We start from the raw sequence: 15,134 nt of genomic DNA on the forward strand, positions 1-15,134 counted from the left end.
AGAATGGGGTTGGACTGGATGATCCTTGGGGTCTCTTCCAACTCTATGATTCTATGGTTCTATGACATTACTTTCAAAAAATAATTCTATGACTAGTTAACATATTTGAAGTATTTGAAAAGTAACCCACTGCTTTACTTTTCAACATTTTGGTAAAGTAAGGTTTCCTGCTCACTACTTTTCTATTACGGTTGACCTTCCACATTTCAGCTTTGACTTTTGCGGATTTGATTATTTGTGTTTTTGATTAATATGTTCTCTCTAGGAATCTCGATCCTTCAATGCAACTCTGCCAGAAGTTGACCATAGAGTTGTGCTGGAGAGCTTAGATGTTCCTAGAGAAAAAAACTTCTCTAGGCATCCTCTTGGGCACAAATAATAGTGATCGTTTTTTTTAAATTGTAGTTTTTCCACATTTATAGAGATCCTTCACCCCTAAACCCAGCAAATGTGGAGGGACCACTGTAGATTACCTTTTTTAGAGAAAAATGTAGAATGGATGGGAGAATGGCATAAAAGGTGAAAAACTCATCTAAATTCCTCTAAAAATGTCCTTTAAAAGTAACATTCAAAGTACAGTACCTGGAAACTGACTCATTAAACCAGTAAAATAATTTCTTTTTTACATTGCTTTTGAAAGGCAGCTTTGTTGTGCCCACATTAGCTCCAGAGTAACTAGTTACAGGTATCTGTGTTGTTTGTAGCTTGTTGATTCCCAGCTTGGCCTCAGGCTGCTATTATTGTCCCCATTTGGCAGATGAGTGGGAGGCAGGGTGTTGTTGAAGTGGAAAGAGGAGCTGCTTGTGTGAACATTTACTGTTCTCCTTGGCATCTGATCAATGGATTTTTTATGCTAGGGGTTCTCAAACTCCCCACCCAGCCGTCTTTATGTGCACATACGACACACACACACACACACACACACACACACACACACGGGCTGGAAGTAGTATATGAATAAAAGTCTTTTTTTAGTGTATTTTCGTTCACACATTTATGTATAATCCTAATTTAACTTTTTATAAGGAAACAACATTCAAATGAGAAAAAATTTATTTCACAAAATTCAGTGCCCAACTGAACCCAATGTTTTTCCTGGATGTGATGCACTTGCTTGTTTCTGAACCCAAAGTTTACTAAAACGAGGAGTATATTAGAAAGAACAACTCTCAGTTCCTTGGTGACATCAAGTCTTGCAGGGTATTTAGCTTCCTAGACGTCATAGCTGAGAATCCCATTTCAGGTTTGTTGTTGTTGTGTGCCTTCAAGTCATTTTTGACTTATGGCAATCTTAAGGGGAGCTTATAATGGGGTTTTCTTGGCAAGGTTTATTCAGAGGGGGGTTGCCCTTGCCTTTCCCATAGGCTGAGAGTGACTTGCCCAAGGTCACACAGTGAGTTTCATGGCTGAGCTGGGAATTGAACCTTGGTCTCCAGAGTCATTGTCCAAAGCTCAAGCTACTACACCCCTCTGGCTCTTAAAGGTAGGTAGTTGCAAACGGTATGAGCGCTTTCACAGTGACATTTCCCAAGGCAACAGCTCTGTCAGACCTGGTAAAGGGAGCCCCAGCACTTGCTGGAGGACAAGAGTTGCTTTCTGGGTCTGGCGGCTCTGCTGGCTGGGCTGTAAAGAGAGCTGCCTCTTAGCCAGCAGTTCCAATGCTGCATGTGCATGCACCAGGAGAAATGCTTGGGGCAAAAAGGCTAACCACTTACCAAAGCTGTTTGCTCTGTGAATGTGAACACAACATCCAGCTTTGGTAAGTAGTTGATAGAGGAGTGTGTGTTGGGGAGCAACCTTTGCTCCAACCCCCTCCCAAACCACTGCCATGCACACACAAACCTTGACCTCCCTACCACACCCTGACACACACTCCCTTCTTTGTTTAGCCTGGGGAAGAGATGCTTAAGAGGTGTCATGATAACCCTGTTTAAATACTTGAAGGGATGTCATATTGAGGGAGGAAGTTTGTTTTCTGCTGCTCCAGAGATTAGGAACCGGAACTGGATGCAAGCTACAAGAAAAGAGATTTCATCTCAACATTAGGAGGAACTTCCTGACAGTAAGGGCTGTTCAACAGTGGAACACACTCCTTCTTTGGAAGATTTTCCAACAGAGGCTGGATGGCCATCTGTCGGGGGTACTTTGATTGTGTGGACTGGGTGGGCCTTGGGGTCTCTTCCAACTCTATCATTCTTTTCCTCTCTTACTCCCTGCCATGCAGTCTGATGGTGAAAGTGATGCTGAAAAAGAGCTCCAAGCACTTCCCCTCTCTGGAGAGTGAGCAAATTGGTGTCTGAGGTGAGAACCCCCCCTCGAAAAACTGTCACACTCCCGGGGGGTCCCACCGTTTGAGAACCTAGGGAATAAGTACAGTATATAAAGCTCTCCCCACTTCTAAATACAGCTGGTCCTTTGGATCCACAGGTGTTCCATTCTGGACCCCCCCCCCCTGCTTTCACACACACACATGCCAAATACCCCAGGACTCTGACTTCCATTATATGAGCACAACTTCTAGCCAAGCCCACTGATATGGCCAACTGCATCTTGCATGTTAGGCAGATTTTAAAAAGCAAAAATTGGAGGGCCTTCTTAAAATATCTGGCAAGCTTTTATGGGAAAGGGAGAGAAATGTGTCCTGGCATCTATACCATGCCCCTATAGGTGGCCACACAATCACATTTCAGCTGACCTAGAAAAGTTCTTATGTTTGTTTTTGGGCCCAAATCAGCCATTTGGAGTGGAGGAAGGGGCAAATAAATCCTCTCTTGCTATAGGGGCTCGATGCCAATCTGGTACCATCAGCACCACAGGGTAGGTGAGCTGTGTATGAAGGAAAGCTGCATGGTGCTGGGTTCAAAAAAGATACAACTTCATTCCACTCTGTGTCATTGCCTTTGCCCACTGCATCTTCCACTCACAGGAACACACCATGGCACTCATTCAAGGGTGCAAGAAACTGGGAGAGTCAGCCTTGCTTCCCAGTTTTAACCAACTGACTGAGTCAGGAAGGCTTAAGCAATAAGAGCAGTAATTGATTAATGTGTAAAAGTAACTCAACAGTCAAAGCACTATACCACCTTTTTCTTGGGGAAAAGACCAAAGATAGCAAAGGCCAAGTTATGCAGACAAGAAGACATGGTGTATGTATGAGTTGACTGTGGCATGTGATATCACATAACTTAACCCTAATTCACACCACATGATGACAAAAGCAGACATAAATTGGCTGAAGTTCATGCTAGGATCTAGCATCTAGAATCTAGCACAACCAGTCAATATGGCAAACTTAGGCTTTGCCCTATGAACAACTCCTTTGTTGCTACTTTGCCAGAGGAAGGCAAGCCTACAAATGGCACATCCGGTCTGAAATAACTGGGGAGAACTGTCCAGTGCAGCTGTATCCAAGGGGGAGAATGTGTAATGGTTGGGAATTTTGTTATATCAGAGAAAAGGCCTGCTCAGTGCTCCATACAGGGATGTGTGCATGTGATTCCTACAAACTAAGAACACTAGACCTGACATGGTTTTGGCTTATGACAAAGCCAGAGGTTTTTCAGCCAATGTACATAAATACAAACTAAGGAACAGCAGAAATGCTAACACCTTGAGGGTCCAAAAAGCTACGTATATACTTCTTTTCAATATATGTGAAAAACTGTACACAGTTAGGGCTCCTGCAAGACAAAAGTAATAGTATAATGAAACCTTTGGCACTTGGGTGAAGCATCAGTACAATAAGCAAATATAGAGGGTCTAGGCTTAATACCATGACTCTTTTAACCTCAATATGAGGAGTAAGGTCTGCGTTTTTTAGGTCCACACATACAGTAGACACTTGATGAACTGGAGGGTTTGTTAGGATTTTAAACATACAGACAATAAAAGAATATACACCTATAACAATACTGTCATTATATGACACATTTTTTAGTATTGCATGTTTCATTATGTTGCCGATGTGCTAATATTTTCACAATGAATGGAAATTTGAAGCCATCAGTTAATTTTTCTTTGCCCCATGTAGCAATGATGAACTCTACTGAGGCAGAGTTAATTCACGTTTCCTGCTGGTGCCTTTTCCTCTTTGTTGAAAGCAAGATGGGCAGCGTTTTTCTAGAATGAATCTGAGAAGTCTCTGGTTTATTCCATTTCCTCAAAAACTGATAGCCAAGAACTAAACTAGCAGTGATGGAGAGGAGAATCAGTAACTGCATTTCCTGACATGAGCTTGGTGGGTTTAACACTTTTGTCTGATGGAATCCCTGCAGTGAAAATCCACCCCAACATTCCTATTAATCAAGGAAGTGAAAAATGATTGCTCCATCTATCGTGCTTGTTTTTCATTCCTTCCTTAGCAGCTTTTAGGGTAGATTTAAACTGGAGGAAAGCATTTTATCCCCAGCTTGTAGCCTTGATCCAGTGACCATCTCTACAGTTGTTTTTAACCAAAGAAAAAGTACTAGGAGAGCTAGTTAAGGTTTTTTGCATCTGTCAGCTAGGAGTTTAAATGCAGCTGCATGTCTAACAGAAAACTGCAGTTAAATCTGAGCTACAAGTGGAAAGGGAGACTTTAGACTTGTTGGGTTTACTTTGTGTTTTACTAGAACCCCAAGATCCACTTGCTGGAGACACACAGAAAGATCTGCACTTGGTACAAACAAAAGCACCCACACAAAGGCATGAACACAGGCCCTTTGAGCAGCTGCTGAGTGAGCCCTGGGATTTGTTCATCACGCTTGAGGTGAGATGAATATCCTTGCAAACCAAAATCCATTCCTGGATAACCCAAGCTTCCTTAATCTCAACAGTCTAATTTTTGTGTGTGTGTTGGTGGTGTTGCTGTTAAAGGATTGGGAGAAATGTATGGTAAACTGTCTAAAGATCTACCAGTATGTCCCAAATTACATTTTACCAACTCCAGAGCAAAGCAGGCAAAGATACAGTCTTTCTTGTTGGAATCCAAGGATAAGAGCATAAGAATGCAGAGTTGTAAGTTTTCCTTTGCAGCTCCATAAACATTCAACATCTGTCCTTTATTTCACTCTTTATGGCTTCTTACAGTAGCCATTTTTTGCTATCAATTTTATCAAACACTTAAAAAAACTCGCTAGGCATATGTACCTGCTCTTCTTTGCAAGAGCAAACAGATCTGATCTTTTAGAAAGACCATGGGGGTGGGGTGAGGGCTGTTCCACTTTTCAGGAACATGTGCAAGCTAAATAAAATGCAGTTTAGGACCTCAGATTGTGAGGAGCCTTCACATACAAACACATTAGTACAATTTTGTTTCTGTCAAAAGAAAACACATATTGGTAATGCTAGGAGCCCTTTAAATGTGACATGTTAGGGCTGAAGTCTTTTTACATGTGGCACCGAGTAGCTCATGGGTTGGGAAGAAGTTAACACAGCACGGTGCAGTGTAAACTGTAAGGCAAGATGTTACTATTAGCTGACTGAAACTAAAAAGCCACTCACCAGGGAGATACTAAACTGAGGTCTCAATGAATGGGCCCATCTTACCAAGTTCTCTCTGCACTTCACCGGATTGCAAACCCATTCCTTTCAGTCTACAATGTGAGCCAGCCAAGGGCACTCCAAATGATATAAATCTCTGGGAGAACAGTTTCTCTATGTAACGTGGTGATGTTTCTCAAGATTGCCATACATTACAAGGCATTTGGAACAGCATTAATTGGTCTATCTTATTGTGTACAGGGAACAATTTCTATGATTTTAAATACTTAAGTTCAGGCCACTGGCTGAACTTTATTTAGCATGTTTTTGACAAAGAGTGGAGTAGAGGTGACTTTCCCTAAGTCAAAATCCATGTCCTGTTTTGGGCACTACAGAAAGTTTCTCCTTGTAATATGGCTAAGCAGTTTTACATATAAAGGGGAATTATACATCCTGAAGAAAAGCAATAATATACATCAATGTAAAAAGCAGAGCATGTTACAAGAAACTGCCCAGGTACATTTGCTAACCAATGTTAGTACATTTGCTAACGTTCATGGTCTGTACCACCATGGTGAAATGTTGATGACAAAAGTCTGCTAAAGCCCAGCTGAAGAAGATCCTTTCTAGTTTTATCCTTGTACCTTCCACAACCACCACAGATTTTCACTGGAATGATCACTTTTGAAATGTTCCTCTCAGTGTTCTGCTGGAGGTGAGTTTACCCTGCTCATTCTAACATTACGAAGAGGCTGGCTATGCTGCAGATGAGTATCCAGTCTCTCTCACCATTCAGAAGACAAGCAGGGGTTATTGCATCTCCGTTCTTTGATTATGAATGAACAGCATTCTCTATGATGGAGTCACTGCCTACATAATCCCGCAAGTATGAAGCTGACAAAGGAGGTTGTTCTTCTTCTAAGCTTTGTCCATCTTGTTTGTTTTCTCCCATTATTGCTTCCTGTGCGTTGGAGTCGTGACTTGGAGCTGTCTGGAAATTGGGCTCATTGCCTAGTGGTTCACTGCACTGCAGAGGAATCAAGGCCTTATGCCGCATGAGGCTATCATCACTATTTTGGGCTTCCAAGGAGTTCCTGTGCTTTGCATTTTTGTTGGCTACTGCATTTTTCTGGTGCTCTTCAAAGCTCAGTGAGAAAGTGACAGTCCCACCACCAAAGCTCACTTTCTGCTTGCACCCGTGTTGCTGTTGTTGCTCCACCGATGTGGGCAGACAAAAGGGGTCTTCGCGGTTGCTTTTGCTGCTAATGGATGAAGATGGTGTGGAGCCTGTGGAGCCTCCAAGACTATTGGACCTCTTGCGAGACACATTGCTGCGTCGCAATGTAGCCCTGGCGGCCACCTTGAAGGCATGAGCAGCAGTACTGCAGCGCACCTCCTCAATGGTGTTGCGTGAGGGCTTAAAGAGGATGATGTAGACCTTGTTGAAGAAGATGCAAGCCAGGAGTCCATAGCTAGCAGCAAGTATGGCTATCACCTCTACAGCAGAGACAAACTTGCCATAGGTGCTGGCATAGGCTGGAATGAAAGAGATCCAGACAATAAAGAAGATCAACATGCTGAAAGTGATGAACTTGGCCTCGTTGAAGTTTTCTGGCAGTTTGCGGGATTTAAAAGCAAAGAAGAAACAGATAGCAGCCAGGAGGCAAGTGTAGCCAATCAAAAAGCCCAGTGCCATTAAGGAGCCCTCATTGCAGGTGATGAAGATGATCTCATCCTCCAGCTCATGGTTCCGAAAGCTGGACGGGGGTGCAGTATACAACCAAATGACACAGATGACTATTTGCACAAAAGTGCACAGGAAGACCAGGAGAAACTGGAGGTTCAGACCCCACCACTTGCGATGGAGGCTTGTGGGTATCTTGGCCTCAAAGACCAGAAGGACACGATTGGTCTTCACCAGAATGCAGGAGATGCAGAGGACAAAACTAATACCAAAGGCTGGCTGTCGCAAGCGACAATTCCAGTCCTGGGGCTCACCAATGAAGAAAAGGGAGCTGGAGAAGCAGCACAGCAGTGAAAAGAGGAGGAGGTACGAGAGTTCACGGTTTGTAGCCTTGACAATGGGTGTGTTGCGAAACCTGGTAAAGACACCCAGAACAAATGAAGTCAGAAAGATGCCCAGTATAGCAAAAAGGGTGAGAGCAATCCCAAATGGCTCTGTCCAAGAGAGAAATTCTATCTGCTTTGGAATACAGAAAGTGTGGTTTTCATTGGACCAGAAGTTTTCAGCACACTTCTCACAAGCACTGGCATCTGGAAAAGAACAAGACACTATTAGACATGGATAGCAGTCTCCTGCATCTTCTTCAAGGGGCAGGATGTGCCATCAACTGAACACATGGTCCCAGCTCACAAGGCATCAAAAAGAGCATTGTCATGCTCTTCCATACTTCTTGCTGAAATAATATTTTGGAGCTCCCCTCCCTTGTCGCTCCTCTGTGTGTGTCCTGTTCCTATTATCATCTGTTTAAAAAGCAGGGATGCAAGTCTGCTTATTTCATCCTTGAGTATTGAGAACCATACATTTCAAAGGTTTTCTCCCTGGGGGTGGGGGAAATTAAAACAGTTGGACATTTTCAAGATTTCTTTGCAAAAATGTTGTTAGTGCAAACCCTGCTCCCACACCCCATTTTTGTTGAAAAACACTGTGATCCTTCATTTGCACAAATTGTTGGTTCTGTGCAAAAGTCACCGAAAACAAATAAACAAAAAGTGCTTGTCTTTTCACTCTTGCCCAAGGACAAAAAAGTGGCAGTTGTCAATATTTTGATTTCTTGTGGGAGTTGAAATTTCTTTCCCACTGAGGATATAAAAGTTTGAGAATATTTTTATATACCTGTTAACTACATGAGTTCCCACAAAATGGACAATCCAAATATTCCTCTCTTCCATTCCTTCCCTCCCATCTAAATGGAGCTAAAAGTATTTTGGTCTCTGAAGTGAAGTGAAAAACACAATTTTCTCATAATTTACTTATCTATAAAGAAATCAAGTTACTGTCAACTATTAAACACACAGAATTTGTTGTCTGAGGTGGCAATCTCAACTTTGACCTGTGCTATCAAGATCATCACATTAGGTGTCTCATGCAGTTTCCTCTGTCATTTTTGCTTTGCAAGTTTTTGCTTTGAATATCATTTTTGCTTTGTATGTTCATGGATTGATGGTGGGTACAGTAGCACATGAGCCCTTCACTGCTGCCAGGACTTTGGCTGTCTGTGTACTCTTGTAAGTAGGGCCAAATCAGTATCAGCTGAGCTTATGTTACACTGGGTATTTACTGTGAAGGTGCATCCTGGATTGGGAGAGAGGAGGAATCCACACAAGGTGGGTTTCACCTATTAACACCCAGAAAAGTCAGGGAAACACTTGACGTCTTCACAAAACAAATAGCTCTCCAACAGTGGCTATCTGGCCTCATCAGTTCATGTCCCAGCCAAGCAACAGAGCAGACAAACAAGAAAAACAGGAAAAACATAACCAGCAAGCTTCCTAAACTGGCCATTCCAGAATCCAGAATAACAGCCATGAAGGGAGGGGTTGATTCCTTTTTCTACCAACTCAGAGTGCATCTTCATGGTAAGTACTCAATGTAGCACACTCTGAGTTGTTAACAGGAGAACTCCACACAAAGTGGGATATGCCCAAGTATTCCTTTCAACAACAAAAGTGGGAATGGCTGTAATCATGATTGGAGGACTTCCTGAAGCATTCCCCTACCAAAGGCAGTTTCAGCTGGCCTGAACTTGTCAATCCTATAATGTCAGATAAAAGTAGAAAGAGTGCCCTGCGGATGTCAACCAGTGTTGACAGTGCTGAAGCAGAAAACAGCCAATGTGGAGGTTGCCTTAGTGAAGAAAGAGGTGATGTTGCCTAGGCAAGGAACTTTAGCGAGATCATAAGGTAGAACAATTCATGCTTTGATCCATCTTGTAATAGTCAATCTGAAGGCCTTTTCCCCAAATGACGATGAAGTAAAGGACACAAATAGAGAATCAGTTACCCCAAAAGATCAAGTTCTGGCAATATAGATTTTAAAGGCATCTCTCCCATCTAATGTATCATATCTTAGAATCATAGAATCCTAGAGTTGGAAGAGACCACAAGGGCCATCCAGTCCAACCCCCTGCCATGCAGGAAACCACAATCAAAGCATCCCTGACAGATGGCCATCCAGCCTCTATTTAAAAACCTCCAAAGAAGGAGACTCCACCACTCTCTGAGGTGTTCCACAGTCAAATAGCTCTTACTGTCAAGAAGTTCCTCCTAATGTTGAGGTGGAATCTCTTTTCCTGTAGCTTGCATCCATTGTTCCGGATCCTGTTCTCTGGAGAAGCAGAAAACAAGCTTGCTCCCTTCTCAATATGAAATCCCTTCAAATATTTAAACAGGGCTATCATATCAATTCTTAACTGTCTTTTCTCCAAGCTAAACATACCCAGTTTCCTAAGTCGTTCTTCATAGGGCATGGTTTCCAGGCCCTTCACCATTTTAGTAGGAATGGTAAAAGAGAGAAAGAGAGAACCCAAAACCCTGAACGTGGCTCCTACATCCAGCCTTGGCCTGGAACAGATGGGCCTTTGAGGCGCCCTCATCACATGCGAGGGCTGCCTGGTGGGCGGAGTGCCCACACGCCCAGCATCCCTCACATGTGATGAGGGTGCCGCAGATGCAGTGTGCCCACCAAGCGCGGTGTGTAACGGTGACATTGCAGCTGCACCACCCCCAGGCAGGGTGGCGCAGCTGTGACATCATCACAATGTCCCTTGCGCTTTGTGGCGTTGCAGTGATGTCGCAAAGAGGAGCCACTTGGTTGCTGCAGCACTCCTGCAGAGCAAAGAGGCGCCGGGGAGGCGTCTCTTTCTGGCGGTGTGTACCCTGCCCTTGTTTCCTTTTTTAGAGAAAGAAAAGGGGGGGTGGGTGGCGGATTTTTGGGGTGGTTTGAAGAAGAGGGGGGGATAAGAAAAAGGGGGGATTAGACGTCACTGTCACGTCTAATTGCCTAAGTGTTTGATTGACAGCTTTAAAAAAACGGTTCCAGAATGGAAATGGCAACGAGGAACAAAAAAGTCTGTCAAAATACAACGGAAAAATATCAATGGGAACGAGAACATGGGTCAAGAAAAACCGAGTCCGTTTGCTCCCTTTTGTAATGGAAACAATGGACCTGATTTGAATATGACTCGGAAACTTGATCCGATCCAGACTCACAGCGATATTCGTCGCTTTATATGCCCAGTGAGAATGGGGCCGTACCGAACTTGAGACTGGTAAGCTTTCATGAGAACTTGATACAGAGATTTTTGATCTAAATCATCACTATAAAATCTCCTTAAACCAGAAGATGGCAACCATGGCAAACAGAGACTGTGATGACAAGTCTCAAATAGATAAAGCATATGCCTCACCTTTGATTCTTCAATGCTCTTCTTTGAAAAGTCTTTGGGGAAAAATCCACCCTCCTTGGGTGTAAGAACACCCAAAACCAAAGCAACAATGTGATAATTGACAACTGAGATTTTTCTGTCACCTGCTTTGCTAGAGTGTGAAACCTCTGAGCCACCAAGGTGGCTCTCTTGCCCTGCAAAAGAGTTGTTCACTCTGATCTGACAATTTGCAGAAAATGCAAAGGAAAGTCAGTGGCATTACTAGGGGAGCACGGGGGATGTGGCTTGCCCTGGTTGATACCCCAGAAGTGGGGTGACATCTGATCGGGCCCTTCTCCAGCTGCAGGGTGAGAAGGACTAAGCATGCCCCTCCTGCTTTGCTGCTGAAGCCAGTCTCCTCATGAGGAGGCCAGCACTGCTGCAGTGAAGGAGAAGGCTGGGCGCCCTCCTGACTTTGCTGTAGTGGTGTTGGTCTCCTCACAAGGAGGGTAGTGGTGTTGCAGTGATGGAGAGGGCCAAATAGGCCCTTTTGGCAGCTCCCCTATACCGGATGACACCAGGGGTGGGGATACCACTGGGAAAAGGCACTTTTTTTTACAGACACTTTGGCCTGGGGAAGAACTGTGGCATTTCTTTTAATGAGCATTGAGCCTGTACAGACAGGCCAAAATAAAGCTGCTTCGGGTCACTTTGGAGATACACTGTTTTAATTATGCATGCGTCCTAAGAGACCAGAAGCCGCGCCAAGGCCATGCTCCAGTCCTAAGGACTGGAGTGCAGCTTTGGTGCAGCTTCTGGCCTCTTGAGATGCGTCTGTCTGTATGGGCCCTTAGTCTCTTGCTGCTCAGCAGCCCTATCTGAAGACTTGGAAACTGCAAGACCTAAAGTACATATAACCTTAGAAACAGAGGCAAAAATTCATCATATGATAAAGTCTTTGAGACAAATCCTTATGAAGAGACTCAGAGTTGACCATTCCTCTTCCTCCTTTTCATACAGATCCTGAACAGACTCGAAGTAAACATCAGTCCCCCACCTCAAGAATCCAAATCTGACACATGATCAGACAAATTTGAAGAATGAAGGGAATGGCCACTTTCTGCCTCCTAGAGGGAGGCTGCCCTCATATGGGAGTTGCTTCCCTCACAAGAGAGCTAAATCTCTGGAGGCATTGGCCTTTAATAGGAGAAGACAAAGCCCCCACTCTCAAGATCTAGGATTCTGACTATCAGAATTTTATTTATTTATTTATTTATGGTATTTATACCCTCCCTTCAGCCCTAATGGTCATCAGAGCAGCTTACAATTATTATTTTTAATTAGAATGCTGAGCAGTGGTACACTGTTGAGAAAGAAAGACAGATATTTTCCAGGACATCTAATGCCTAAGCTGAGAAGCATCAGAGTCTCCATCCAGAAGAGCACATCATCCCTTTTCCTACTGAAGCCATCACAGCAAGTAGCAATGGTGTGGGAAGAGAAAAATGGAAAGGGGGGATTCTATGATTCTCTCCCCCCCCCCCTTTAAATGTGAAGGAGATACAGGAGAGGGATGGAAGGAGAAAGGGAAGAATTAAAAATCAAAACCAAACAGAGGTGACAAACTAGGGATTAATGATAAGTAAGTAAATGACAATGATAAGTATGGAGCTCTGTTCTGGGCACAGGCAGGGAATAAACTGATGAGGCAAGATGGCTGCTTTTGGATTGCTGTTTGTTTTGTGATGATAGTCAGCTGTCCCTGTTTATTGTGGGTGGTGTTAGGGTAAAACTCACTTTGTGTGGATTCCTCCTCTCATCAACCCAAGGAAACATCAACTCTAGGCATTCTTGACACTGGCTAATAAGAGGCAAGTTTTTATGGTTTGTTCTCTTCCATACTTTACATTACAAATGTAAGCTGGATGGAGCTGCAGAGAAATGGCTTTCTGGTTATTTCTTCTTATGCCCTCGTTGAAGTACTTCTATTCCCTTCCTATGGGAGACAGTTGTAAAACCATGCCTTTTGTTGTGCTGGAAAATCTGTTTGGCAAAAGGCACACTTTTATGACCATCTTCCAGAGGGAGAACAGAAGTGCTTTGAAGAGGTAACCAGAAAGTCACTGCTCTGCTGCTCTGTTTTGTAATGCGATAAGATTCTTGGAATCCAAAGGCAGAGTATGAATACCAAACAGCTGGAAGGCAGTTCCTGAACTAATGGTCAATTAGATGGTAAACTTTATCTATAAAGCATGTCCTCTTCATATAGAACATATGTGAAGAGGATCTGTCAATTTTTTATCGTTACGATGCTATTTTTTTCCTGGGGAATATTCCATCATGCAGCTCCACTTGAAATGATGGAAGCATAAATCCCCTGAAACAATTTTATCACCTCTGTGAGAACATGCACTACATAAGATTTGGCTTAGGCTGAGGTAGTGCAGTATACCAAGAGATCTACATAGAAAATTTCAAGGATCCGTAATGCAGTTTAGGTGCTATTACTTCTAGGAAGGCCCTCTTTCCTATTTTGCTACTGTATGACAATTTATGGACAAATTGGGGGGCAAATAGATTATTCTGGGGGCCCTAATTTCTTGTTCATGACAAAACTGAGAACAGATAAACGTTAAACTGATATGAGGAATGATTATGTGACAGTTTACCAAAACATGTTGACTGTGGCCTCCCATCAGAAAGGCTCTCAGAACATGATTTCTGACTCCTTCTGGGGAAATGTGACTAAGCAGAAGAGAGCGCAGTACCAGACAATACCTGTTTCATCACTGATCTCCCCATCGGTGCATTCTACACATTCAAAACAACATGTGGGCTCGCCCTCAATAATGCCTTTCCTAGTGCCTGGCTGACAGTCTCTGCTGCAATTGGAGAAAGGCACCTGTAGGAATAAAACATGAAAGCAACTTGGTTACATCAGGAGAGGCATGGCCAGCAGGCAGGCCGAATATGAAACCTCAGATAAAGGCACTGAACTCTGGTTCATCCCAGGTACTTATCCTCCTCGGGTGCTTTTCCACAACACATTAGAAGCACAATGGGGATCAAAGCACTTCAAGTGGAGGCCCACAGCCACAGAGGGTTGATACCAACTCTCCCTATGCTTAGATGCCAGCGTGCATGGACAGGGCAAAGGCAGATAGAGGCTGTGGCTCTTTGTTCTTTGCTCATCATTGCCAATTGTTGGCCTGCTCCTGTGGAATAGTGAGCAGCTATGTGACTAAGAGCCTTATCACACTAGACGAATCACACTCAGAAATGAGATTTTAAAAGCAGAAAAACCCCGCAAATGCGGAATGTTTTTCAGACATGTTTGCACTAAACAGCAATAACAGGAAAATAAAGTGAATGGAAAGTCTACAAAAACATCACCTTTTTACTTTCGGGAAGTTCCTGAAAATAAAAAGGTGGCGTTTTTGTCGACTTATCCGTTCGCTTTATTTTCATGTTATTGATGTTTAGAAGAAACGTTGTCTGAAAAAATCCCATATTTTTTCTACTTTTAAATCCCGTTTCTGAGCGGGATTCATCTAGTGTGATAAAGTCCTAAGAGGAGCTGCTCAGAGGCAGAACGTGTTATCAAGTCTGGAATTTTATAAAAATACCCCCAAAATCCCTATCCCAAAATGCATCTGTGGAGGTAATCAGGTGGCCCCTCTTCCTTGCATCACTTGATCATAGAGGCCTCTAAGCAAGTCCTGCATCTATAGGGTGAAGTATGTCTCCTTATGATCCTAATGGAAAGGCATTATGGGAGCTGCCCCTTGGCTGCCATGATCTGAAGGCAGAGAGACCATGTAGGCAGCAAAGCCTTTGCTAGGAGTTGCAAACAGGAAGATTCCTTCGCATCTATGAGACAGATTTATGACTGGGAGATGTTTCACAGATACAAGACATTGTTTTCCCATGGCAGAGGATGCCTATGGATCAAGTGATGTGTAAATTTGGTTTTGCTTTGATGTAGGACAACAGCCTCCACTGACTACGTGACTAGGAACCTATTTAAGGTCCAGTTTTTCCTTTGTTCGAAGTTCCACGTTGTTGGCAGGCAGGCAGGCACTCTGTCAGTCTGCTTCTCCTGGCGTGGTTCCACGCACCCCTTTCCCCATTTTCCTTCAGTGTTGCTGCATCTACCTTGATTCCTAGGGAAACCATCTCAGGCAAGTATACCATTAGAAGGCCTTGTGTTCTCTTTCCATTTTTCCTCCCTTTCTTCTATTAGCCTTGAGTGAGTGCATGAGTGAATGTATGGGTGTGAGTGTGTCC

General features: G+C 43.5%; 1 protein-coding gene across 2 annotated transcripts in view; it reads right to left on the reverse strand.

Moving 5' to 3' along the window:
* Positions 1 to 3,860: 3,860 nt before the first annotated feature.
* CASR (calcium sensing receptor) overlaps positions 3,861 to 15,134 on the reverse strand; it is a 49,545-nt gene continuing 38,271 nt past the window's right edge. For both annotated transcript variants that reach the window (XM_042447623.1, XM_042447624.1), the window contains 2 exons: positions 13,626 to 13,749; positions 3,861 to 7,734 (listed from right to left, as the gene is read on the reverse strand). In XM_042447623.1, the coding sequence (XP_042303557.1) occupies positions 6,293 to 7,734; positions 13,626 to 13,749 (1,566 nt within the window). In that variant the 3' untranslated portion in view covers positions 3,861 to 6,292. The remainder of the gene's footprint in view (positions 7,735 to 13,625; positions 13,750 to 15,134) is intronic.

The sequence above is a fragment of the Sceloporus undulatus genome, chromosome 2 (genome assembly GCF_019175285.1).
Source record: "Sceloporus undulatus isolate JIND9_A2432 ecotype Alabama chromosome 2, SceUnd_v1.1, whole genome shotgun sequence".
In the NCBI taxonomy this organism is placed as follows: Eukaryota; Metazoa; Chordata; class Lepidosauria; order Squamata; family Phrynosomatidae; genus Sceloporus; species Sceloporus undulatus.